The 27,965-nt window shown below is 45.2% G+C and overlaps 1 protein-coding gene across 1 annotated transcript; it reads left to right on the top strand.

The window, feature by feature from the left end:
- The first annotated feature begins 24 nt into the window (after window positions 1-24).
- grk1 (G protein-coupled receptor kinase 1) lies at window positions 25-27,965 on the top strand. Its single transcript, XM_033032973.1, has 7 exons — window positions 25-729; window positions 17,570-17,697; window positions 18,446-18,603; window positions 21,676-21,759; window positions 22,011-22,135; window positions 24,600-24,801; window positions 27,129-27,965. Exons 1-7 carry the CDS (start codon window positions 25-27, stop codon window positions 27,422-27,424), a joined length of 1,698 nt encoding a protein of 565 aa, XP_032888864.1. The 3' UTR covers window positions 27,425-27,965.

Here is a 27,965-nt window from a genome sequence, read left to right as displayed (position 1 = left end):
GAAGTAAAAGAATACAATACCAAGATGGATTTGGGGTGCTTGGAGACAGTGGTAGCCAACTCCGCCTACATCTCGGCCCGGTGCAGTATTGATGCCACCGCCACCGTCCAGATAGCCAGAGCGAAGAAATACCGAGCTAAACTCAAGCTGCCACACATCACCCAGAGCGAAAGTCTACAGGATGTGATTGACACGGAGTTTGACAGCATTTGCGTCAATCAGCCCATCGGGAAGAGGCTTTTCCAAGAGTACTTGGACACAGTCGCTCTATACAAGCCAGCCTATGAGATGTGGAAAAGCATTGAAGACTACGACACAGCAGAGGATGAAGAGCGGGCTCAGAAGGCGAGAGAAATTATCAGCAAGTTATTGGAGTCGGGGGCAGAGCTATTCTGTGGTTACCTGGAAGAGAAGTGCATCTTGAGAATCAAGGAAGACTGTGAGAATGTAAGGGATGACCTCTTCGCGGAATGTAAAGAGCTCACTATGAAATTCCTAAAGACCAGCGGTCCCTATGACTGTTACAAAGGAAGCATGCACTTCATGAGGTTCTTGCAGTGGAAATGGCTCGAGGCTCAGCCCGTTGGAGAGGACTGGTTCCTGGATTTCCGTGTCTTGGGTAAGGGAGGGTTTGGCGAGGTCTCCGCCTGTCAGATGAAAGCAACTGGGAAATTATACGCCTGCAAAAAGCTGAACAAGAAGAGGCTGAAGAAGAGGAAAGGAAACCAAGTAAGATTGAATAGATCGAATGTAGATGTTTGTTTGTGCTGGCGAGGGGAGGGAAAGTTGTGCAAATTCAGATCGTGCATAAGATATGGGTTAGAGTAATTGGATAAAGGTGGTACCGTGACCCGCTGAAAGGATCATCTCAATAACCTTCTTGCGAACCTGACCTCGGACCAGATTAATCCAGACCCAAGTGTAAGCACCATCTGCCAAGATATAGCACAGGATCTAGAGCAACCAACTCCAGAGATCTACAGGCACAAACCTTAAATATCAACCCGCGGTTATTGGGAGCAATTGTGGAAATTATCGGCACATTGACAAATGTTTTGATTTGTTTTAGCGCGACTCTTAACCCAAATAAATATTGGGAAATAGGAAATAATTAACGGTTGTGGTCAGGACACGATTGGGCTGGAGAGGGTGGGGAGGAGTGTTCCCAGAATGTTGCCCGGGGTGGAGTGTAAGGAGAGACTGGGTCTACTTTCATCGCAGTGGATGAGACAGAGGGGCGACATGAAAGAGGTGTAAAATAAACGACGAGGCGCATTGATAGGATGGGTTGTGCGAAAACTCTCTTATCAGCGGAGATGCATTCAAACAAAGGGCATGGGTAAAGGGTAAGATGTTTAGAGAGGATATGAGGAAGTTTTGTTTTCACCCAGAGATGGGCGCAAGCTGACATGCACTGCCTGAGCGGTGATGGATCAGGTACTCTCATAATGTTTAAGTATCCAGAACAGCGTTTGAATCGCTCTGTTTTAAAGAATTACAGGCGAAGTGCTGGTAAATGGGAATAGTATAGATCGGCACCTGATGTCCAGCAGGGATGGGTGGAAGGGCTGTTTCCAAACTTCATGACTCAAGGAGTCCACTTTTGATGTGCATGGGAGCCCAAATCTATCTGGTGTCGCGCAATAGGCAGCATCTACATTTCCGAGTTGAGTAGAGGGAGCCAACCCGCATGGTAATCACTATTCCCGGAAGCATCAGATAGTGGAAGTTGCGAGCTGTCTGAACAACGTAGACTTTTGCATGTATAAAGCGCTTCTTGTATAATGACATCTTCTACTGCTGGGACTGTGAGCATTTAGATCAAAAAGAGATTTATAGGTACTCATTCGTCAAGGGCCTTGAGGTAATTAGATACAAATAAGATACAATTTGGCATAATTTGATTGAACAGTCTCAAAGATTTGAGTAATCACCTTCCGTGTCACCTTGCTTCCTTATTTTCCATGAATACCTCTGAGAGGTTGAACTATAAGTTCATAAGTGATAGGAGCAGAATTAGACCATTCGGCCCATCACGTCTAGTCCGCCATTCAATCATGGCTGATCTATCTTTCCCTCTTAACCCCATTCTCCTGCCTTCTCCCCATAAACCCCTGACACCTGTACTAATCAAGAATAGTAAGATTAAACGAGAACTTACCAGTTTGAAGTTTGATCTGTATTTTATGAGGAGTTACGATGAGGGATTACGTGAAGAACCCCGCCAGGACGCATGCGTGTCATTCTTCAAAGCAGCGGTGTGAAATCACAGATAACTGTAATGACTAAACATAGTAAGATTAGAGAAGAGATACCAGTTGAGTATATGATCAAGGGTGGGAGCGGAGGGCACGTAATCCCTCATCGTAACTCCTCATAAAATACAGATCAAACTTCAAACTGGTAAGTTCTCGTTTAATCTTACTATTTTACTTCGGAGTCACGTGAGTGACTACGTGAAGATTTTAAAGCTCTGTGATTTCATGCCGTGGAAACGAGTCCATGCATCACGTCTGCCTTGATGACTGTAGGAGGAAATGTGTTAACATAATTTGGACATGAATTCGACATTGAAATCATAAAATTTATTAACACAAAATTATAACCCCTTTTTATGGGTTTAAATTAATTTACAGAACTTAAAATTGTTTTTGCAAACGTTCCAGGTTTCATTACTGGTTTGTTGTAAAATAGTTGGAATGTTTTTTCCCCTGACCATCCTGCTGCCTTGAGGATTTGGTCCATTGGTACATCCAACTGTATCGCTGCCGATGTAGCTGCAGCCCTGGTGGAATGAGATTTAAAAATATTAGTATCCACCCCAGCCTGTGTTAGCACCTGTTTCAGCCATCTTGAGATGGTCTGGACCGTCACTCTTTTGTGTGGTTGCTTGTGGCTGACCAGAAGTGCCTTCTCATTGCCTCTTATGATTTTCGTTTTCTCCATGTATAACGACAAATGTCTTACTATACAGAGACGGTCATCTGTTGGGTATGACCTAAATTGTATATTGAGGCCTGCTGATCCCTGTCTGTTCTGCTTTACTAATTCATAGATATGAAACGTAATATTTTCAGTTGAGGAAGTCATGTTGTCCAGTCTTAGTTTATGCAGTGACTGTACCCTCTGTGCCGTGACCAATGCCATTAGCATGACTGTTTTTAATGTCAGTCTGTGTAGGGACAGAGCTGTTGCTGGAGACCAATTCCTGAGTATCTTCAGGACAATACTTACATCCCATATTTGGGAGTACCTGGTTCTTGGGGGATTAGTATTAAAAATTCCCCTCATAAGTTTTGTTACCAGTGGGTGAGTCCCAACAGAGTAACGCTCTGTCCCCTGCCATAGGTAAGTCGATAGGGCACTTCTGGCGCAGTTGATGGCACTGTAACTGCGCCCCTCATCATAGTGGAGGCCTGCCAGATATTCCAGAACAGACGGGATGTTCATGTCTCTGTGGGTGATGTTGTTTTTGTGACAATGCATCTCCCACTTCCTGATATAGACCAGATACTGTTTTTTGGTTGACTGTCTTTGGGCCGCCGAGATCATGTTCACTGTTCGGTCCGTCAGTCCCAGTTGTAGTAGAGGTGTTTTTAAACTCTACAAATTAATAAGTTCAAATGGTTATGGCATGGGTGGCTATCCCTTGTTACGGGATGTAGCAATAAATCTGGTCTATGTGGGATGATGATACATGGTTCTAATACCATGTTTAGTACCACTGGGAACCATGGTTGAGTAGGCCAATCGGGTACTACCAAAATACCAGACGCAGAGTCTTGTTGTATTTTCCTTAATACCCGACTGATGAGGCAGAAAGGAGGGAATGCGTAAATAAACAATTTCCCCCAATGCAGCGAAAATGCATCTGTCGCCGCTGCCCCAGGGTCTGGTTCCCATGAAACATAATTTGCTAACTGGTGGTTAAGTCTGGATGTGAATAGATCGATATCTGGTGTTCCATATCTTGCTGTAATATCAGCAAATACTTTTTTATTCAACATCCATTCGATGTTTTCATTAAATTTGCGTGACCTGGTGTCTGCCACTAAATTTAGTCTTCCTGGTAGGTAAGTGGCTGATATCCAAATATCTCTCTGGATACACCATTGCCAAATTGTATTAGCCAGATTGTCACATGATGTCGATTTGTTTCCACCCATGTGGTTAATGTATGCTACCACGGTGGTATTGTCTATCTGTAGTCTAACATGCTGGTGATATGACCCAGTACAATATGACTTTAGGCCATGGAATACACCCAACATTTCCAGGTAGTTTATGCCCAGTGTGAGTAATAATGATGCATCCTGAGCAGTCCATCTACCTCCACAGCTGGTGATGGTATTGGTGGCTCCCCACCCAAGTGCACTGGCATCAGTTTGTAGTACCATGGAAGGGTTACTGACAATGATTAGATTGGAACAAAGCCAGATGTTATCTATCCACCATTTTAGTTCCATTTTAGCTTTGATTGGTAGTTTCATAGGTCTGTCAAAGTGACCTGCATTGATTTTGAGTGCTTGTATTTTTGCTCTCTGTAAGTTTTGGTAATGTAGAGGTCCAAATTGTGTGGCTGGAAAGGCAGCCACCATTTTGCCAATTACTTTTGCTACCAATCTGATGGATGGTTTGCTGATGTCAATTAGGTTATTGCAAGCCTCTATTAAATCTCTAGCCTTTCCCTTAGGCAGAGTCACCGACATGTGAACTGAGTCAATGGTGAACCCCAAATAGTCCATAGTAGTGGAAGGCGTTAGTTTAGATTTAACTGGATGGGTAATAAATCCCAGTTTTTCAAATAACTGTTTTGTGGCTGTTACGGTTTGTTTGGCCAATTCCAAAGTTTTGCCCACAATGAGTATGTCATCTAAATATGCCATGACCATGTGTTTTCGTTTCCGTAGAAACGCTAGGGCTGGTTTCAAAATTTTGTGAACAGCCTGGGGGCTGATGATAACCCATTTGGCAGTGCTTTATACTGTCAGAGTTGTCCCATCCAGTTGCATTTTAAGTAACATCTGTGGTCACCTCGTATAGGCACTGAATAGTAAGCATCTTTTAAATCGATGCTGGCCATGAAGTAACCTTTGGAAATTAATTGTTTAGCAGTAACAAAGGTTTCCATTTTGAAGTGAATATATTGTACAAATGTATTCAATTTTGTCAGATCTATGATGATGCGACAACCACCATCTTTTTTGTTTTTGGTAAATATATTGGACATGAATTCTAATGGTTCGTGTTGAGTTTGCTCAATTACACCTTTTACGTAAAGCCGCTCCAGTTCAGCTTGCGCTTCTGATTTTTCTTTATCAGAAAGCATGAACATTCGGTTCGGTATATGTTGAACTGGAGGGCTGTACTTGTGTATAAACTCTATTGTATATCCCTGGATACTGCTTAAGATGTAAGTATCGGTTGTTAACATGCTCCATGCATTCAGAAAAGAGTGTAATCTCCCACCAATCTCCATGCTCCCTGTATTTTGTAGGGAACCAGACCCACCTACCTCCATAGTTACCAGTGGCAGGTTTACTTATTTTTGTAGGTTCTTCGCTGCTGTTGTTGCGCTGGTGTCTGGATTTGTGGTTTGGTTGGCGTTGGAGGTCCGCGCATCTTCCAAGAAGGCCGGCCTGGGCCATGGCCTAAAAAAGACTCATGTTTTGAGTACCGGGCCTTCGAGCTTTCACCAGTCATTCTTGTTCGGCTGGTGGGTGCGTAGGGGTGCTAGGTGTCTTGATGTGGGGTCCAGTACAGCCTGTTCTTGTAACTGGTTTAGAGACATATAGTCTATACTGGCAGCTAGCTTTGGCTCCAGATTTTTACCAGTCTGGTCTGGCTGTATGAAATTGGACACCATGTCCAGTAGTTCTTTCGTTCCTGCACCCCTTGCACACTTGTCTTTCCTTCTGCGGACCCCTCTTCCAGGTCAGCCCAGAACTGACCCGCAGTGCTCCCCTCTGATGAGGTAGAAGCACTGTGCAGCCCTTCAAGAGGTACTGCTGTGGGTTTATCATAGGGCCCACTGTGACCCGACTCCATCTCCCGGAGTCTGTCACGTTGGAGCAAATGCTCCACACACCGCTCCATCCGGCTCCAGCGCTCACGGTCGCTGGCCGCCCGCGGTTGTTCAAAGTCGGACTCCTCTGAGTCCACGACCTTGTTTGTTTTTTGTCTCGCCTTACCGCCCGGCCGCGGAGTGGATCTGGCCGGTGCGGAGGCGACATCGGGCACAGCTGATCCCATTATAGGTGATTCAAGTGCCGCTGGCCGCTGCTAGCCCACCAGCTTTGTCGCAGCCCGTTGGTTTCCCCACCTGTAATCAGCATGGGAAAACACAAAAAGACCGCAGCTCTTACCTGCAGGTCCTGGTTTAAATTGTCGCTACGGGGGAACGTCGTTCCACCCCGCCTCCTGCCGTTTTCGACTTGTCAAAAGTCGACGGCCCCATCTGAATAGACTCCCGCCCGGCCGTGGTGTTCTGGCCGGCGCGGGACCAAAAGTCGGCACAGCTGATCCCTTACGGGGCTTGTGCCTTCAGCTGCTGCTGGCTCCCGCAACTTCGCGGTCCTCCCAGCCAGCTTCACTCGCAGCACTTGTGGACACTATTTTGTCCAGCTTCCCCCCCTGTGTAAAAACAGCGCGGGGACAAAAACTACCGCAGAGTAAATCACTTACCTGCAGGTCGCGGTTTCAAACTTACCGCTGCGGGGGAACGCTCCACCCCGCCTGTCGTTTCGCAAGCGTGAAAGCGATGTGACACGCATGCGTCCTGGCGGGCTTCTTCACGTAGTCACTCACGTGACTCCGAAGTAAAATCTATCTATCTTGGCTTTAAAAATATCCATCGACTTGGCCTCCACTGCATTCTGTGGCAATGAATTCCACAGATTCACCACCCTATGTTGGAATGGTTTTAATATAAATTTTATTTGCCACAGAGAAAAGGCAGAATTTTATGTCGAGATTTTAAAAAGTTTGAATGAACCTCTTTTAGTTTAATGACATTTTGGAGGGTCTCACACTTATTCTGGCAGTGGAGAGGCTGACCTGCGATTCAGAGGCCTGGCTTCAAGTGAATTTGTAGGACAAGCAAGGCTTCATAATCAGTCAAATGTGGCAATCGGATAGACAGACAGGTATAGAAGGATACAGTTCTAATGCAGGCAAATGGGATTAGTGTGGATGAGGGAAAAAAAGGTCAACATGGATGTGTTGCGCAGAAGGGCCTGATTCTGTGCTGCATGACATAACTCTATGAGGTGGGTGGGCATGGGGGAGGGGAGCAGTGAATAAAAATATTTTTGTTTGCCCTACACTTGAGCACCCCTGTGCTTGATATGGTGGGTCGGTGGTTTGTTTGAATGTCGTGCGCTGACGTTAGCACATGTATTCCATGTTCTTCTTTGGGGAGAGATTCAATGTGCTTTGTGCATGGCCTGCCGGTCTAAGCAGCCTTGAGCAAGAGATGCCCTTGAGTTTGACGGAGATGTTATTTTTTGCAATAAAGCTTTGAGGCCATCCTTAGGTCTGAAGAAGGGTCTCAACCCAAAACATCACCCATTCTTTCTCTCCAGAGATGTTGCATGTCCCGCTGAGTTACACTAGCTTTTTGTGTCTATTTTCGGTTTAAACCAGCATCTGCAGTTCCTTCTTAGACACTCCTTAGCCCTGGTAATCAATTGTGATCGAGCTAAGGAAAGATTGCCAGTTTTGGGAGTTTTCTGTGAGGAAAGTGAACACATGGTCTGGAGAAACAAGAAACTGCATAGGCTGGTTTACAAAATAAGACACAATGTGCTGGAGTAACTCAGTGGGTCAGGCAGCATCTCAGGAGAACACGGCAAGTGATGTTTTGGGTCGGCTGGGTCTGAAGAAGGGTCCCAACCCGAAACCTCACCTACATATATCATCCAGAGTTCCTGCCTGACCCTCTGAGTTACTCCAGCAAATTGTGTCATTTTTTGAATACATGGTCTGCCCGATGGAACTAATCAAGAGTGTTCAATGCCTATACATTGGCCAGGGCAATGGATTTCCATGTCTATCTCACCAGTGGATTAGGGAGTGTTGGTGCACGTTGAGTAGATTGTCCTACCTCCAATCCATTGCAGAGGATAGGGATCATTGCTGCCCTTAAATTGTGATCCTTGTGCTGGGTCTGATGTCTTGGTCATCAAATGCTCTTTGTCTCAGGTGGTCTGAGTCTGTGCTGGTACATAGGATTTGGATATTGATGAGGGACTGAAAGGGAACCACGTGGCCTCAGCCTCATCCTGGTTTAAAGAGCAATCCTATTCCTGCCTTAGGACATGCATTTTAACATTAGCTAGGGATTTTTGCCTCAAAGCCATGATGGTTTAAATGGCCAGAGATAGATCCCTATCAAATGGCAGATGCTATTTTACTGGTGAATGGGAAAGCAGGAGGAAGTAACCTTCTAGTGTTTTTTATTTCATACAGACTCCAACTATCTCCACTTCCTTCCTCCTTTGCCACAGGCCCACAAGTTTTCTCCAACATTTTCATGTTTATGTTTTCTTTCTTTGTTTTTTATTTTTTTATGTTTCCCTCTCCACTTCCGTAATTGTATCCACTACCCTAGGCAATGGTTGAACCTTTGTCTGCAGGGCCATGCATCCCAAATCCTAAAGTCACTGTGTAAAATATTGCCTTTGATTCATTGCTCACCTCTAATTTTGGGGCATTGTCCACTGAAAATAGATTTTTTTTATTTGTGCCATTTCAATCCTGTGGTCCATCGTACCTGGAACCAGTCAAGTACATCTCTAAATGTGTAAGAAAGAGCTGCAGATGCTGGTTTAAATTGAAGGTAGACACAAAATGCTGGAGTAGCTCAGCGGGTGAGGCAGCATCTCTGGAGAGAAGGAATGGGCGATGTTTCGGGTCGAGACCCTTCTTCAGATCTTGGGTCTACCTTTAAGTAAATCTCTTCTGTACCCTCTCTGAACCCTAATGACCTTCCTAAAGTGAGTTTCCTAAAGCAGACTGCCACCGATAGGTTTAGCATAACTCCCTGGCTTTTATGTTCTAATCCACGATTAATGTATTTATATGATTTGTTAATTGGCAATACTACAACCATCAATGATTTGTGCATAGGCACTGCAGATAACATTACCTTTTGGCATGTGCCCTCTGTGCGAAAACGTTTTCACTGGGGGTCAAATTAAATATTTCCTCTCTCACCTTAAATCTGTGCCCTATAGTTCTTGGTTTCCCTACACTGAGCAGAAGACTCTGTGCATCAAACATCCTATCAAAATATATCACCTCAAGTCTTTTTGTGTGTTGGATTTCATCTGCACGAATTCCATTTACTTCAATAGATTATCAGGATTTCTTATTCCTCTTTGTTTTGCTAAAGTGTCATCATTATTAGAGTCATAATGTCATACAGCACAGAAACAGGTCCTTCAGCCCAATTCGTCCACGCCAAGATATCTCATCTAAATTGTATTGTATTCTGTATTGTATTGTATTCAAATTTATTGTCATTGTCTCAATTAGAGACAACGAAATGAATTTCCCTTTACAGTCAGTATCATAAAAATAAATAAATAATAAATAATAAAACATATTAAAAATAAAATAGAATTTTAAAAAAAAGCACAAACACAGAAAGTCCACGACACAACATAACACAATGGCACCAAGGTGAGGAAGGCACCATAGTCCAGCCAGCCTCCCCTCCGATCTTCCTAGATGTTCACCCGTGGTCGGGGCCTTTCCGAGCACCCGCAGTCGCCGCACCGGGCGGCCCGATGCTCAGGCACTCTCGCCGGGCTGATGGAACGCCGACGCCGAACCCCGACGGTGAAAATCCTCCTCAGCGGCCCGGACCTCCCAATCAGCCGCCTCCCACCGGAGTCCGCAGCTCCCGAGTCCGCAGGCCGAGCCGGGCAGAGTCGCAGGACCCCACGATGTTTGCCAGCGCCGCCCGCGTTGGGAGCTCCGTGAACCACAGCTCCAGGATGTCGGTGCCGCAGGCCCAGCACTCCGGGCTCCAGACGGCGATCCCCGGAAAGGCATCGCCAGCCCCGCGATGTATCAGCGCTGTCCCGCCGCTGCTGGAGCTCTGGTCGGTCCAGGCAGGAAAGGCCGCGCCAATCCAGTAGGTAGGCCGCTGGGGGGGGCGAGGACGCGACTCGAATAATAGTCGCGTCCTCTCCAGGAAGTGACTGAAGGACGGTATCCCCCTTACTGTACCCTCTTCCCCCACATTAAAACATTAAAAAAAACATAAAAAACACACTTCAACATAACAAAAAAAACAAAAAAACAAAAAGATACCGGGCTGAAGGTGGAGGCAGCTGGCACCAGCGCCACCGGAAGTACAAATTGGTCCCATTTGACTGCATTTGAACCATATCCCTCTAAATCTTTACTATTCATGTACCTGTCCAAATGTCTTTCACATGTTGTTATTGGTTCAACAACAGTTCAAGAAGGCATTTGGACAGGTGCATAGATATGGGCCAAACATAGGTAAATGAGATGGGGCATCTTGTTCAGCATGGACGTTGAGCAAAAGGGCCTATTTCCATGCTGTATCTCTAAACTAAACTAAAGCCTAGATGGGGCATCTTGGCCAACATGAACCAGTTGGGCCAAAGCTTGCATGCTGTATGACTCTAAGCTGCTGCCCAAGCCAGGCGACTATCTGCATGCTGGTCTTAGAAGTGGATCTGCAATGACTCGTTACAATGGCTCCACTTTTTTCTGTACACTGTGGATGGCTTGATTGTAATCATGTATAGTCTTTCTGCTGACTGGTTAGCACTCGGTACACGTGACAATCATCTAAAGTAAGTTAAACTAAATTAAACTAAACTTAGCTATAAATTAAGCTAAACTTAAACATAACAGCTCACGGAGTCATACAGCATGGAAACAGGCCCTTCGGCCCACTTGCCCACACCGACCAACATGTTTCATCTACACTAGTCCCACCTGCCTGTGTTTGGCCCATATCCCTCTAAACCTATCCTATCCATGTACCTGTCTAAATGTTTCTTAAATGTTGCCTCAACTACTTTCTCTGGCAGCACTTTCCATATATCCACCACCCTCTGTGAGAAAATGTTTTCACTGGGGGTCAAATTAAATATTTCCTCTCTCACCTTAAATCTATGCCCTACAGTTCTTGGTATCCCTACACCGAGCAGAAGACTCTGTGCATTTGCCCTCTTTATTCCCTTCTTGAAGATAAACCCTCAGCTTCTTGCACTCCAAGGAATAAAGACCTTGCCTGCACAATCTCAGGCCCTCAAGTCTTGGTAGCATCCTCATAAATGCTATCCACACCTTCAGCTTAATGGCATCTTTCCTACAGCAAGGTGACCAAAACTGAGCTCAATGCTTCAAGTGTGGTCTGTCAATGTCTTGTACAACTGTAACATAACACCCCAACATCTACACTTAATTCCCTGAATGATGAATGCCAGTGAACCAAAAGCCCTCTTCACTATGCGATTCAACATTCAGGAACTGTATACATGAACTCCTGGATCCCTCTATTCCACAACACTCCCCAGGGCCCTATCATTCACTGTGAAGGACCTCACGGTCCTGTTAATGCTGATTACACACTGTCCAACTATCCATTCCAATATGATTGTTTTAAATGTCTGATGACTACAATATGTGTTCCAAACCTAACATGAACGGTTTATCAACTGTTGTATTGGAATGAAGTTAAGGAAGTCACCATGGAGAAGTGAAGGTTTCCTCACTGTTGAACCTAACTAACAAGAAAACAAAGTAGCGTGTTGGGCCCAATCACCTCCAGCTGGTTTGGAAGTTGGGATATTCTTTGATGTTTGCACAATGTTTAGCTCCATTCATAACTCCTCAGCAAATAAAGCAGCCTGTACCTGCATACAGGAAGAGCCCAGACAACATTCAGGCAAGGGCTGATGCATAGCAAGTAACGTTTGTGCTTCAGAAGTGCCAGGCGATGACCATCACCAATGACAAGCAGTCTACATTGCAGAGTCACCATCCTGCCTGAAACAGTTGGCAATCAGTGAGTGGATGAGAGCCGTGACCCACAGCGCTCAGTCAACGGGAGAGATGGGAACATGACAGGAGTGAAGAAAGCCGGTTGGATTCAATTGCATTTGTTTCAATGCTACTGGCCTGGGTGGATGAACCCACGCCGTGGATAGGGACATGCGAATGGGACGTTATAACCACGTTAGAAATGTAGCTCAAGGAGGGACAGGACTGGCAGCTTAATGTTCCAGGGTAGAGGTGCTGCAGGCAAGATAGAGCTGGGGGTAAAAGAGGAGGGGGATTGCTTTATTGATTAAGAACATCATGGCAGAGGTGTGAGAGGACATTACTAAAGGATCATCCAATGAGGCCATTTGGTGGAGCTGAGAAATAAAAAAAGGGATGATCACCTTTTTGGGATTGTGCTACAGGTTCGGAAATAATCAATGAGAATTAGAGGAATAAATGTGCTGAGAGGTTGCAGACAGCTGCAAGATTAAGAGTGTTGTCATAGTAGGGTCGTTTAAACCTCCCCAATATAGACTGGACTGCGTAGTGTCAACGGCTTATATGGGGTGGAATCTGTCAAATGTGGTCAGGGAGTTTCCTCGGGCAATATGTAGAGGGCCCTACAAGGGAGAGGGAAAAGTTTGACCTACTCTTAGGAAACTGGGAAGGACAAGCGACTGAAGTACCCGTGGATCAAACCTTTGGGACCAGTGACCACTGTTTTATTAGCTTTAATATAGTTACGTATAAGGACAGGGTTGGTCCGCAAGTGACTACTGTTCTTAATTGAGACAAGGTCAACCTTCATGGCATTAGTTAGGAACTTACAAAGGTTGATTCAAAAAGGTTGTGTGCAGGTAAAGGGACATCTGGAAAGTAAAATGCTTCTAAAAGTGTGTTGGAGGGAGTTCAAGGTAAACCTCTTAAAGTGAAGGGCAAGGCAGGCAGTACAGAACTCTGGATAACAAGAACATTTGAGCTTCTAGTCAGGAAAAAGAAGGAAGCATGGGTCAGGTATAGACAGCTGGCATTGTGTAACCCTGGAGGAGTACAAGGATTAACCAGGAGGTGTCTTGAGAGCAGTCCGTACTACAACCGAGGAGGTGCTGGAGAGCTTAAAATGTATGAAGACATATAAATCTCCTGGACCTGATCAGATATATCAAATGAAACTGAAAAGCTAGACAAGGTAGGATGCGCTGCAGAGCAAAACGAGAACAGAGAGGTGCCCGTGTGGTGGCAGGCCTGGTTCGCTGTTGCAAGGAGATAAGAACTCTTGAAACTTCGTCGGCACCAGAAACATCGTGACTCTTTGTGTACTACCTACTGTAGGTGAAGTCTGCCGTATGATTTTCCCGGGTTGTATGCAAAAACAAAGAATTTCACTGTACCCAGGTCCATGTGATCATTGAATCATTGAATTGAAGAAATCGCAGGAGATATACATTGGGAAGATGCTGGAAGATTGCTGTTTCTTCTTTACCATGTTATCAACCAATGATGTCACTTTCAGGGAACAATGTACTTGTACCCCCATATCCTTCTCCCCAGGATCCTACCATTCATTGAGAAGGTCCTGCGTCACAGGTGGATAGCGTAGTATTTTCAGTGGCTAATGTTGTGCTTCTATTTAAGAAGTGGTAGGAAAGATACTGGAGAGGATTCTGAGGGATAAGATATACATTTATTTGGAAAGACCGTATGATTTAAGATAGTCAGATGACTGCATTGGAGCTGCTTCCTGCACCCATGCAGAACTTGTTGATTTCATTAACTTCACCAAATGTAACTTTTTCCGTCTCCGCCGCATCTGCTCCCAAGATGAGGCTTTCCATTCAAGGACATCTGAAATGTTCTCATTCTTCAGTGAATATGTTTCTCCCTGGTTGTCATGGATGGATACTTGCCTCTCCCCTTTATCCTATAGTATTATGCTCTTACTCCCCCTCCCCCCAGACACAACAAGAATAGAGGTTCCCATGGTCCTTACTTTTGACCCCACCAGCCACCACATCCAACACATCATCCTCCGGCATTTCCAACAACTCCAGCGTCATCCCACCACTAGTCACATCTTCCCATCTCCACACCTTTCCACCTTCCACAGAGATTGCTCCCTCTGCAACTCCCTGGTTCACTCATCCCTTCCCACCCAAACCACCCCCTCCCCAAGTACTTCCCCCTTCAACCGCAGGAGATGTAACGCCTGTCCCTAAACCTCCTCCCATGCCTCCATGCAGGAATGCCAGCAGTCCTTCCAGGTGAGATAGAGATTCACATACACCTCCTCTCTAACCTCATCTGCTGCATCCTGTGGCCTCCTGTACACCAGCGAGATCAAGAGTAGACTTTGCCAAACACTTGCACTTTGTCTGTCAAGGCCTCCCAGTTCCTAACCATTTAAACTCTCCATCCCATTCCCATACTGACCTTTCTATTCTAGGCCTCCTCCATTGCCAGATTGAGGCCACACCCAAACTGGAGGAACAGCGCCTCATATTCCGTTTGGGTACCTTACAGGGTATGAACATTCAGTTCTCCAATTTTAGGTAACTGCTACAAACACCCCCTTCCCCCTCTCCTTTCTCCCCCAAACCCCTCCCCTCCTTTATTGCCCCCCCCGCCTCACTCCCCTCTCCTGAACCCTGGTTGACACTACAAAGGTTTCTCCCCTACCCCTCTCCCTCCACCTACATTCCTTGCTCCAGCTGCACAATTCACAACTTTTCTATGTCTGAGCTTCATAATTCACAACTATTTATCTTTTTATGCTCATACCTGTATCATCTCCGGCCGTTGTCCGACAATCTACCTATCAAAATACCCCCTTGCCTGTGTTCAACCATTACTGGCCATGCTTTGTCTAACCTGTCCTCTCTTCCAGCTTTCTTTTCCACTCCCCTGCAATCAGTCTGAAGAAGGTAGGGCCCTGGAGGTTCCTAACCCAAAACATCACGTATCCATGGCCCCCAGAGATCTGTCTGACCCGTTGAATTACTTCAGCATTTTGTGTCTTTTTAGGATAGTCAGCATGGGTTTTGTGTGTAGGAGATCATATCTCACGAATTTGATCAGGTTTTCTGAAGAAGAAACCAAGAATGTTGACAAGGCCATAGATGCAGTCTATATGGAATTCAGCAAGGCCTTTGGTAAGGTTCTACATGGTAGGCTGCTCTAGAAGTTTTGATCACATGGAATTCAGGGAGAATACATTCTTACCAGAATCCAGGTAAGAATACATACATACATACATAGAACGTATTCTAACTGAATACAGAATTGGCTTCATGATAGAAAGGTTGTTTTTCCAGACTGGAGCCTGTGACTAGTGGTGTGCCTCAGAGATTGGCGCTGTCCATTGTTTGTCATGTATATCAGCGAGAAACATAGAAACATAGAAAATAGGTGCAGGAGGAGGCCATTCGGCTCTTCGAGCCAGCACCGCCATTCATTGTGATCATGGCTGACCGTCCCCAATCAATAAGCCGTGCCTGCCTTCTCCCCATATCCCTTATAGAAACATACAACAAGGCATGATCAGTAAGTTGGCAGGTGACAATAAAATAGATGGTATCGCAGACAGTGAAGTTGGTTATCTACAATTACATGGGATCTTGATCAGATAGGTGAGTGGGCCAGAGAATGTCTGATAGAGTTTAATACAGATAAGTGCAAGGTGTAGAGCAGAGTGATCTGGAAATACATTGTTTCCTGAAAATGACATCACCGGTAGATACTGGTGAAGAAGGCGTTTGACACGTTGGCCTTCATCGGTCTGCAAGTTGGAATATTAGGGTACAGTTGTACATGGCATTGGTGACTCTGCAAGAGGAAAGATGCAATTAAGCTGGAAAGAATGCAGAGAAGATTAATAGGATGTTGCCAGGACTCAAGAGCTTGAGCTGTTGAAAGATGCTGGGACGGCTAGGATTTAATTCCTTGGAGCTAGAAGCTGAGGGGTGATCTTACGTGTGCCTAAAATCAAGAGGATAGATGGATAGGGTGATTTTTTTTTCCACGGTAGGGGAATCAAGGGCATTGATTTAAAGTGAGAGGAGATGTTAATAGGAACTAGAGGGGCTAAATTTTCACACAGAGTGTAGAAAACTATGAGAGGCATAGATAGGTCAGAATCTTTTTTTTACTAGAGGACATGAATACTAAGGTGAGAGGGGCAAAGTTTAAAGAACATGTGCTTGGCAAGTTTTTTACACAGAGGATGGTGAGTGCCTGCCAAGGATGATATTTGAAGCACATACGTTAGTGGCATTTAAAATACTTTTGGATAGGCACATGCAGGGATATGGCTTATGTGCTGGTAGATGTGATGATCGTGGCATTAGACAGTGTGGGCCAAAGGACCTGTTCTTGTGCAGTTCTGCTCTATGTTGTATAATATAGAAACACTCCACATGTCGGATTCTCTGTGGTAAAGAGAACTGGCCAAGTTTCTCCACCGATCTGACCTGCTGAGTATTTTGACCATTTTCTGTTTTTATTTCAGATTTTCAGCATTTGCAGTTTCTTTGATTTTCATTTACAGAGAGGAGTTACTTCAGGAAGCAGGGAATGTGGGGATGAGGGATATGTGGAAGAAGGGAATTCCTCTGCGAGAGTGAAATAATGGGGCAGCAAAGATTGGATTGAGCTTCTTTGCTTGTGTAATGTTTTGCTAATGATATATATTCTGTGTGATGTCATATATCTGAGTGTATCAGTAAAGATGGAAAAGGAAAACAAAGAATGATCAGGTTTCATACAATCAGAAAGTGTTATCTGTGTCTATCCAGTATCCACCTTGCCTGCATCTCCTGTTAACCTCATGCATTACTGTCAGAACCTCATCCCCTCCCTCTGTATTCCCCTCTCCGCCTTTCTCTCTCTCTCTCACTCTCTCCTACTGTATCTGCCTCGTGCCTCCTCTTTTAATCTCCCTATCCCTCTCTCTCCTACCCCCCTTACTCTCCATCCCCTCTCCACCCCCTTTCTCAACCTCTAACTCTCTCTCTCACCTCCTCTCACTCTCTCTCTCCCTCCCTACTCCCTCCCCCCCCCCTCCCCCTCCCCCCTCCCCCTGTCTCCCTCCCCCCCCCGTCTGTCTTTCTATGTATTTAGAGGGAGGTCTTTCAGACGTGAGGAAGTGCTCTGCCATGCAGAGATAGTGGCAGATATTTGGAAATCATCTTTCTAATTATCATAGAGCACAGTAACTAATTCCATGCTGACCAAACAGCTGCATTGATGGCAAACTGAGAGCTGGTTCTTTGTACAAAACCTGCCAGTCCTTTGCATATAATTCCAGAATTAGTTTGGGGATGTTGGAGCAGGAAGATCGAATTCTCGTCTCATCGCAACTGAAAAGCAAAGTCAGTGTCTGAGCCGATGAAAGAGGTGGACGGAGCTTTTAGAACTCTTTGCTAGAGGCCAGAACAAATGTACAGAAACTCAAGGTTAAATGGTTGAGAGCTGGAGACATAGGTCTACTTCACTTCGGACCAAACTCTAAGGAATAATCTGCCTGGTCTTTGTTTTCCAGGGTGCAATGGTGGAGAAAAAAATCCTGGCTCGTGTACACTCTCCATTCATTGTCTCCTTAGCTTATGCTTTCCAAACCAAGGCAGAGCTTTGTCTAGTGATGACCATCATGAACGGAGGGGATCTGAGGTGAGAAGCAGCAGCATCACAGTTAATGATTTTCATTAGTCGCTCCCACCATTGTAAGAATTCACCCTTATTGCTTACACCCAAACTATATTATTATCATGGCTGTATTATACCCTGTGCCCAAGTTCAGTTGTGTCGACTACATTCTACTGAAGGGAATTTTCCACTCCATCGAGTTTAGATTGCAATTTCATTTACATTTGATATCCTCGAGGCTTCTCCACAGGTACAAATATCCTGCAGCCTGACAAGATTGTCCATCAGCACACAGCAAGATATCAACAATAGCCAGTGAGACAAATGGGCAAAGAGTCTGAAACTGCTGGGATAGTTTCTCTGACCTCAGAAGGGAAATGGGACATTGTTTTAATTTCTCATTCTAAAAGGAAATCAGTAATTGCTGTTGCCATTCGTTCTACTCCTCATAGGAACAAACATTTGTGTACACACGTCAGACTTTTGAATGTAATAATGTTATTGAAGTAGGACTGTCCATAAGTCATGTACTTGGAACCCGGGTACAGCCTGCAGTGGGGTAAGATAGAGCAACGGGAATGGATGGAAAGATACACTGATCGTTTGAAGGATGAGAGGAGGTTATGTGGAGCTTTATCACCGGGAGAGACCAGTTGTGTTTATAGGTTCTTCCCATGTACTTTTGACATTATTCATTGATCTAATTATGGGACATTTTGTGCTCAAACTGAAGTCGGCAATGAGGGAGGTTGGTGTCGCTTTGTCTCCCCAGATACCACATTTACAATGTGAATGAAAACAACCCAGGCTTTAGTGAGGATCGGGCATGCTTCTACACAGCTCAAATTGTCTGTGGCATGGAACACCTGCACCAATGCCGGATCATCTACCGTGACCTGAAGCCGGAGAACGTCCTCCTTGATAATGAGGGTAAGCTGACAATGGTTAGTCAGTGACCAGTGCTGGAATTCTCAAGACAAGTTTGTCCATTCCTAATTTCCACTTAAACTGAGTGGCTCGCTGTCATCAACAGGGATGGGTCTTGGGTCACAGTTCGAGTTAGGATGGCGGAATATCTCCACTGTAGAGCCAGCAGGGCTCGAGCAACAATCTCCTGTGGTGTGCCAATGTTTGTTGATTCTAGACTTCTTTAATTTTCTGACTTTCATTTCCGCAACAGCCTTGTGGGAATTCCTGGGTCTGGGGGAAGATGTCATTTTTTATCCCAGAAGGCACTTTGTGTTTGCTCCAATGAAGCTGTGGCTTAGATCACCACAGTGGATTATGCAGCACACAGACTGTGCAGCACAACCAACGCACTCTCCACACTCGCCAAACCAAGAACAGGACAAGCTGCTGTGAAATAATAAATATTAAATGGGAGGGTACAATCAATGGGAGTGGTTACAGAGAAGTGGAAGAGTGTGGGGAGGGGATGAGATGTTCTTGTCTTAGAATGGGGTGCATGTATGGGTGTGGGAAGGGGTATTTTATAGATAAAGGAGGATGTAACGGGCCTATAGAATGGGAGAATGTGGAGTAAGAGGAAACTACATTAACATGAATGGAGGAAAAGGCTGTTTGCTACATTTGGGTATACTCATCATGTCTCATTTCCTTCATAAATTTGGAAGACTTGCTGGATTCCTGAAATTTGTAAACCTGGAGTTACAACGAGTTTGCATCTTGATCTCAGTGGTAGTGCTGACCTGGAATTTGACCTCACCAGATGAGCCATCGTCCTAGAAATCCATTGAAACCCTTACCTACTCATCCCCCAAGTTCTTATTGAATTCACTCTCCCATGATCACCTATTGACATCTACACCCATCGGTTGAGAGACCACTCAGTTAGCCATTGTCCACAGTCACTCAGTCATTCACAATACACAATAGGTGCAGGAGTAGGCCAATCGGCCCTTTGAGCCAGCACCACCATTCAATGCGATCATGGCTGATCATCCACAATCAGTACCCCGTTCCTGCCTTCTCCCCATATCCCCTGACTCTGCTATCTTTAAGAGCCCTATCTAGCTCTCTCTTGAAAGTATCCAGAGAACCGGCCTCCACCACCCTTTGAGGCAGAGAATTCCACAGACTCACAACTCTCTGTGTGAAACTGTGTGAAAAAGTTTTTCCTCATCTCCGTTCTAAATGCCTTGCCGCTTATTCTTAAACTGTAGCCCCTGGTTCTGGATTCCTTCAACATCGGGAACTTCCTGCCTCAAGCGTGTCCAAACCCTTAATAATTTTATATGTTTCAATAAGATACCCTCTCATCCTTCTAAATTCCAGAGTATACAAGCCCAGCCTCTCCAATCTCTCAGCATGTGACAGTCCTGCCATCCCGGGATTTAACCTTGTGAACCTACACTGCACTCCCTCAGTAGCAAGTATGTCCTCCCTCAAATTTGGGGACCAAAACTGCACACAATACTCCAGGTTTGGTCTCACTAGGGCCCTGTAAAACTGCAGAAGGACCTCTTTGCTCCTATACTCAACTCATCTTGTTATGAAGGCCAACATGCCTTTCGCTTCCTTCACTGCCTGCTGTACCTGCATGCTTACTTTCATTGACTGATGAACAAGGACCCCCCCGATCCCGTTGTACTTCCCCTTTTCTCAACTTGACACCAGTTAGATAATAATCTGCCTTCCTGTTTTTGCTACCAAAGTGATTAACCTGACATTTATCCACATTAAACTGCATCTGCCATGCATCTGCCCACTCACCCAACCTGTCCACGTCACACCTGCATTCTCATAGCATCCTCCTTACAGTTCACACTGCCACCCAGCTTTGTGTCATCTGCAAATTTGCTAATGTTACTTTGACTAAATCATTGATGCATATTGTAAATAGCTGCGGTCCCAGCACCGAGCCTTGCAGGTACCCCACTAGTCACTGCCTGCCATTCTGAAAGTGACCTTTAATCCCTACTCTTTGTTTCCAGTCTGCCAACCAATTTTCTATCCATGTCAGCACTCTACCCCAATACCAAGTGCCCTAATTATGCCCATTAATCTCCTATGTGGGACCTTATGAAATGTTGTTTCAAAGTCCAGGTACACTACATCCACTGGCTCTCCCTTGTCCATTTTCGTAGTTACATCCTCAAAAAATTCCAAAAGATTAGTCAAGCATGATTTCCCCTTCGTAAATCCATGCTGACCCCGATTTACCCTTCTCCCTCTCAAATTGTAGATTAAAAATTACCATATTATGGTCACTACCTCCTAATGGCTCATTACTCACAAACTCAGTCACCTTGTTATTCATACAATGAGCCATCTCACTCCCTGACATCTGGTGAAAATGGGGCAAAAGATCACTGGTGTGATTAAAGAGGACATAATGTGCTGGAGTAGCCCAGCGGACCAGGTAGCATCCCTGGAGAATATGAACAGGCGACAGACACCCTGGGTTGGGACCCCACCTCAGACTGTCTATGCTTTCCAGGGATGCTACCTGACCCACTGAGTTATTCCAGCAGATTGTGTCTTTTTTCGTAAACCAGCATTTGCAGTTACTTATCACAGAGTCATAAAGAACAGAATTGTCTTTGTCTAACTTCCCCAATAATGACTGGGATTGGCCCAGTGCTAAAAGGGTACATATTACAATTAAACACGCTTGCCTTAAAGACTCTTAACTCTCTCAACGCTTGACTTGATTTTCAGAAAAGACCCTTACATCTAGGGAAGTGCCAGTAAGCAGCAGTGCCACAACAACAGGCAGATAAGGTGGGCTTCGTGCTGAAGCAAAGTATCTTCTAAAGGATACGGGACAACTGTTCTGTTTTTCTTCAAAACAACATTGAGGATATTTTTTTCCATGTTCCTTCTGCTGGGCAGTCAGGCTGAGGAAAACATGACACAGTTGAAACCTCCCACCTTTCATTCTTATAATGGGTGACATCGGGGTGCGGAAAAATAAAAGTAAACATGAGGGCAATTCAAACAGATTCTAAGCTGTCCTTTTGGTAACTGATTCTGTTTCAGGCCACGTGAGAATCTCTGACCTTGGACTTGCCGTAGAACTGAAACCAGGTGAAACCAAAACGAAAGGTTACGCTGGAACTCCAGGTGTGTTTCCTGAACCCTCTGCAGGAGGACAGGTAGCGAGCTGGTTTGTGTCTGTACCTGGGTGGCTGTAGGATTTTATGTGTGCGTGTGTGCGTGTGTATGTGTATACATTTTATGTGTGTTCATGGTTTAGATTGTGTATGTTTCCCTATGGCACTGCTTGATGTTGGTGTTTTCATGTTTGGCCTTGCATTTGAATTCTCAGCTGCCTCAGTGTCTATGGATGATGATTTAATTTGTTTTATGTTCAGGTTTTATGGCCCCAGAACTCCTTGAAAGTTTGGAGTATGATTATTCAGTTGACTATTTCGCACTGGGAGTCACCTTGTACGAGATGATAGCAGCCAAGGGCCCATTCCGATACCGGGGTGAACATGTGAGGATACATCTTTATATATTCTGTTGTAATTCTGTTGCATTCAAACTTAATCAATCAATCAATCAATCAGATTTATTCATCACATACACAGTAAAGTGCAGTGAAATGAACTTGCCAGCAGCGGTACAATCAAAAAGAACACACAATACACAATAAAAATTTAACACCAACATCCACCACAGCATTCTTCACTGTGGTGGAAGGCACAAAGTACAGTCAATCCTCCTCCATTGTTCCTCCGTGGTTGGGGCCATAAACCTCCGCAGTCGCTGCTGCGGGCGGCCAGATGTACAGGCCCTCTCGTCTGGAAGGTAAGTCCCAAATCGGTGCTTCCCTACCGGAGACCGCGGCTTCAGGATGTTATAGGCTGCAGGCCGGCGGTCGGAGCTCTTCTCCAGGGATCCCCGGCGATGGTAAGTCCACGCCGCGCCCGCGGCTAGAAGCTCCACAGACCGCGGCTTCAAGATGTTGAAGGCCGTGGGATGGCGGTCGGAGCTCTTCTCCGGGGATCCCCAACGAGGGATCCCAGGCTCCAGATCCCGCGCCTGCGGCTTGAAGCTCTGCAGACCGCGGCTTCAGGCTGTAACAGTCCGCGTGCGGGCCAGCGGTCGGAGCACTACCTTCTGGCGACCACGGCATGGGTTCGCCCCACTCCGCGATGAAAAAAGTCCACGCTGCGCCCGCTGCTGAAGCTCCGGGCCCGATTCCGGGAAAGGCCGCACCAATCCATGGTGTTGGGCCGCGCGGGAGGCGACATGGAATAAGTTGCCTCTCTGTGGAGGAGGCGACCGAAAGCAATTCCCCCCTTTCCCTCCTCACCAACCCCCACACAAGAGACATTTAAACACTCATTTGGACATACTAAAAAAAACAAAAAAAGTAGAAATGACGAACACGCTGCTGGCAGGGCAGCCGTCGCGCAGCGCCCCCACCGACCCAGATACACAGATACACAATCAGATACACAGTCAACAGTAATCGGAAACTATAGGTCCCAGGTCCAGTTTTAAGCAGCTTGGCCATGTGCATAAATAGAGTATCCAGCTCAATGTTACACCTTTTTCAAATCTTTTATGGATGTCCTGCGTATGCACGTCAAGGCATTTCTATATTAGTTTTGTTTTGTTTAGTTTAAGAGCCTGTTCCGCTTAGGCGATTTTTTTCGGCGACTGCTGGCGACAGTCACAGTCGTAGCAGGTCACCGAAAAAAAAGCGACTGGACCTCCCCCTACGACAATGTCTACGACAACCTACCACCTAGTCGACGTCAAGCTACGGCAAGCAACCAAAAACCGGCGACCCAATCGTCGCCACTTAGGACGTCCACCTACGACCACACCTACGACAACCTACCAACACAGGCAACAACCTACGACAACTGAAGTCAACCTACGTCCACCCGTGACAAGCTAAGGCAAGCAATGACTCTGTCGGCAACAACTGAAGACAATTCAGTCGCCGGTACCTGTCACCGGTTGACGTAGGGAATCGCCCATGGTATTCACCAAAGTCAGCACCCGGTGACAACCAACGTCACCTGGCATAATCCTGGCGACAACCTACAACAGCACCTACAACAGGAGAAGACAGGCAATGCCAAGCCCACTGTTGCCGAAAGGTTTTGAATATTTCAAAATCCAGCGGTGAAAAGAAAAAGTTACGACATTTGAGGAGACAACTCACGATGATACAGGCGTCACCCCGCGACCATGTGGCAACAGCTATCGCCAAAAAAATCGCCTAAGTGGGACAGGCCCTTTAGAGATATATGGCAGATACAGGCCTTTCGGCCCACCGAGTCCACGCCGACCAGCAGTCCCCACTCACTAGCACCATCCTACATGCACTAGGGACAATTTACTATTTTACCAAGCCAATGGCTACAAACCTGTAGGTCTTCGGTGTGGGGGCAAATATCCCAAAATGGCAAATATTTTTGATAGAATTAGCAAGGAGCAGCAGAAGTGCAGATGGTAGAGCCACTGCCTCACAGCTCCAGAAACCCAGATTCGATCCTGACCTGTGTGGAGTTTGCACATTCCCTCTATGATCACGTGAGCTTCCTCTGAGAGATTCTCCGTTTTCCTCTCAGATCCGCAAAGATGTGTGGGTCAGCGGGTTAATTATCCACTACATATTGCCCCTAGTGTGTTGGTGAGTGGTAGAATCTAAGGGGGAAGATGGGAATGTGGGGAGAACAAAATGTGTTAGGGTAGAGCTGGTGTAGAAATGGGTGATGGATGGTAGGCATGGACTTGGTGGGCCAAAGCACCTGTTTCCATTCTGTATGAATGCATGACTAGAGGGTTTTGTCTTTTGATGAAAAGGCCCTTGTAATTTTACTTTATCCAGAATCAGCACAGGCAGCAAGGCCCAGATGCTTTTCCCCCGATGTTGTGGGTTCCATTTGGGATACTGTTTTGAGTCTCAACATTGATTGCTTTCATGTTGCTTTCACTAGGTTGAGAACAAGGAGGTGAAGAGACGAATTCTCAATGACCCAGTCACCTACTGTGTGAAATTCAGTGAAAGTAGCAAGTTGTTCTGTGAGGCTATGCTGGTGAAAGATCCCAACAAACGCATTGGATTCAGGAATGAGTGCTGCAATGAATTAAAGGCTCATGCCTTTTTCACGAATATTAATTGGAGAAAGCTTGTAGCTGGTAAAGTATAAAAATTATTTTTAATTTTGCTTTGAATTACATTTTCATTGGAAACTATTAGAAGGAGTTTGTCCATAGAATGTGGATGTTTCTGGTATTTATTATCTCTCTCTAATAGCCCCAGGACTTCAGAACGCAGCTAAGCACCATCCAATTTACTCTAAGGCAAGCAAGGCTTAGACTAGAGTAGACCTTAGGAACTGCAGATGCTGGTTTACAAAAAAGACACAAAGTGCCGGAGTTATTCAGTATACCTGGAGAACATTGATTGGTGAAGTTTCGGGTCGGAACCTTCTGAAGAAGGGTCTTGACCTAAAACATGTTCTCCGGAGATGCTGCCTGGCCCACTGAGTTACTCCAGCACTTTGTGTCTTTTTTAGGTTATGGTTTGCAGATTTCTCCAAGATGAGATTTTCTGACAATCTGAGTTTCATCCTTACCGCATTCAAGACTCTTTTCTCTTTACTATTTAATAACCTGACAGGCTAATTTCATAGGTAGACAAAAATGCGAGAGAAACTCAGCGGGTGAGGCAACATCTATGAAGCGAAAGAAATAGGCAACGTTTCGGGTCGAAACCCTTCTTCAGACCCGAAACGTTGCCTATTTCCTTCGCTCCATAGATGCCGCCTCACCCGCTGAGTTTCTCTAGCATTTTTGTCTACCTTTGATTTTCCAGCATCTGCAGTTCCTTCTTAAACAGGTTAATTTCATAATCTACTTCTGAGGGATGTACATTCATGCCTCTGAAGCAATACATTTCCCTTCATTCCCCACAGAATGCAACTTCCTGTCATAATATTTCCACAGTAATTTGCAATACAGGTTGCTTGTTTCTTTAATTGTGGTTCTTTTAAAATAGATTAATTTGGGAATTGATCTTTTGTGATAATTTCTTTTACAAAAATCATTGTATGTAATAGAGGGCATCTGTGGCGATAGGCTGGAATGACACAGGGTCCTGAGCTTATGAATGAAGTAACTCCTTCCTGTTTCTGCCGAAGCTCTGCCCAGGTATTTTCAAGTATTTTACATCTTAAAGGCTGCTCTCCTCATCCTAGTGATGGGGAGAAGTGCTCTTAGACCACATGTGATGCCATTCAAAAGTACCCTGCCTAATAAGATTATATTTTAACAATGTGGTCTCCTGAGTTTGTAGAAGGCAGTGCATAATTTTCATTACTAACCACTGATTCCATCAATTGATAACTCTTATTTATTTTACATTTACAAAACACTGACAACATTGGGAGATGTTAGATGCCTGCTCCACAATGGCTTTGTGTCTCAGCTATGCTGCTATGCTCCTGCTGTTGCCATAGGACATAGAGTAATACAGCATGGAAATAGGTTCTTCGGCCCATTAGATGCCTTGATTAGAGGCAATTAGCTGTTAGGACTTTGGGCACAATTTAATTGTTTTCTTTGTAATGTTAGGGGTTGAGGTGAGAGCTGATAAAATTATGGGAGGCAGAGATAGGTTAGATAGTCAAAACCTTTATCCAAGCGTGGATATGTCAAAGACTAGAGGGCATAGCTTTAACGTCAGAGGGGGAAAGTTTAAAGGAGATGTGTAGGGCAAGTTTCTACAAAGAGAGTTAGTGCCTGGAATGTGCTGCCAGTGGGAGGTGATGGAAACAGATACAGTAATGACATGTTTAGATAGGTATGCGAATATGCAGGGAGTGGACGGACATGGATCACATGCAGGCAGAACCATCATGTCTGGTACAGGCAGTGCGGACTGAAGGGCATGTTCATGTGCTGTAATGCTCTTTGTTCTATGTTGGCTGCTTTCCCAGAGACAGTGTGGTGAAGATGGAATCTAAGGGGAGGAGGCTGGCTTGCTAATTCCCTTTGAACAATAACACTACCCAATCTCTTACCATTTAACAAATACTTCACTTTTCTAATTGTTGCAAACACCAAGTAAGGCTTGCACCTTCACCTTTGACCGACATATACATTTCCATAGTATCTCCGCAAAGAGTGTCTGGAAGCAACTCACACAAAACACTTTTGATACAAAGACAATAATTTGTACAGTGGGTTTCCCGAGGAGGAGTTAAATTGGTTCCTTTAGTGAGATTGTATGAAGGAGGCGCTTTGGGTGCAGGTACTGGGGGAAGCTCATATCCTTGGTCATCTGGTTGTGTTGTGGGTGGTGGGGGGAGGCAGGGGATGAGAATTGTACTCAAAAGGTTGTACACAGGGCAATGTAGCACTTGCAACATTGCTACAAGGTAGCACAGCAGTGACCATCAAAAAACATAGGATAGTACAAAAAGGACAAGAGCGTATCATGTTATGTTGCTGATCTTTTCCAGGTATACTCCCACCTCCTTTCACTCCCGACCCGAAAACAGTGTACGCAAAGGATATTCAAGATGTGGGTGCCTTCTCAACTGTGAAGGGAATCAACATCGAAGATTCTGACAAGAATTTCTTCGATGAATTTGCAATTGGAAACATCTCCATTCCATGGCAGGAAGAGATGATTGAGACTGGTGTTTTTGCTGAGCTCAATGTGTGGGGTCCCAATGGTGGTTTGTCAAACGACTTGAGGAGAGAATCAATTCTGGAGCTTCCTCTCGCCAAGTCAGGAGTGTGCTCCATTGCTTGAAGATGCAAAGTACTAGATTAAGGTTTCTCTGCTTGTGGCTGAAACATTCAGCTTGAACTATAAAGGGTTGTTTCAAAATCCAGGTTTTATGGTTATAGAAAAATATCATGCATCTCTCATCCTGTAGCTCTGTAGTAAAGTCCTTTGCCTGTGACTCTTCAAAACTATCAACTTCCACAAGTGGCCCCACTGGAAGATGGTTGAGCTGGTCAGGATCTACTAGATTGTACTATAAGATTGTAACTATTGTTAATGTTTTCATGTTGGACACTTAAATGGCTGTGCTTACTGTCTAGCTGAGTTCAAGCTGATATCCACTCTCTCACCTCACTGTGACTCTCATTATTACATTCGTTTTAGGGGAATGGAGCCCTGTCCCATAGGGAGACTAATTCTGCTTTCTATTGGACTTTGGTCCGCTGGTGGGCATTGGTCCTTGACCTTACCCCCTGATGCTGTCCCATCATAATCCCTGCCCATGGCTGCCTAGGGATGCAAATTGTCCTGTATTAGCCGGGATATCCCGTATATTGGGCTAAAT

The sequence above is a fragment of the Amblyraja radiata genome, chromosome 14, assembly GCF_010909765.2.
Source record: "Amblyraja radiata isolate CabotCenter1 chromosome 14, sAmbRad1.1.pri, whole genome shotgun sequence".
NCBI lineage: Eukaryota > Metazoa > Chordata > Chondrichthyes > Rajiformes > Rajidae > Amblyraja > Amblyraja radiata.
The sequence above is the reverse complement of the archived record's forward strand: the minus strand, read 5'-3'. Positions and strand labels throughout refer to the sequence as shown.

What these genes read in the sequence shown, in the direction of transcription:
- grk1 (XM_033032973.1), top strand. Translation starts at nt 25, where the DNA reads ATGGATTTGGGGTGCTTGGAGACAGTGGTAGCCAACTCCGCCTACATC. An exon ending in AGAAGAGGAAAGGAAACCAA is followed by an intron (nt 730 to 17,569) that starts GTAAGATTGAAT and finishes TTTGTTTTCCAG; the next exon opens with GGTGCAATGGTGGAGAAAAA. An exon ending in AGGTTACGCTGGAACTCCAG is followed by an intron (nt 21,760 to 22,010) that starts GTGTGTTTCCTG and finishes TTTTATGTTCAG; the next exon opens with GTTTTATGGCCCCAGAACTC.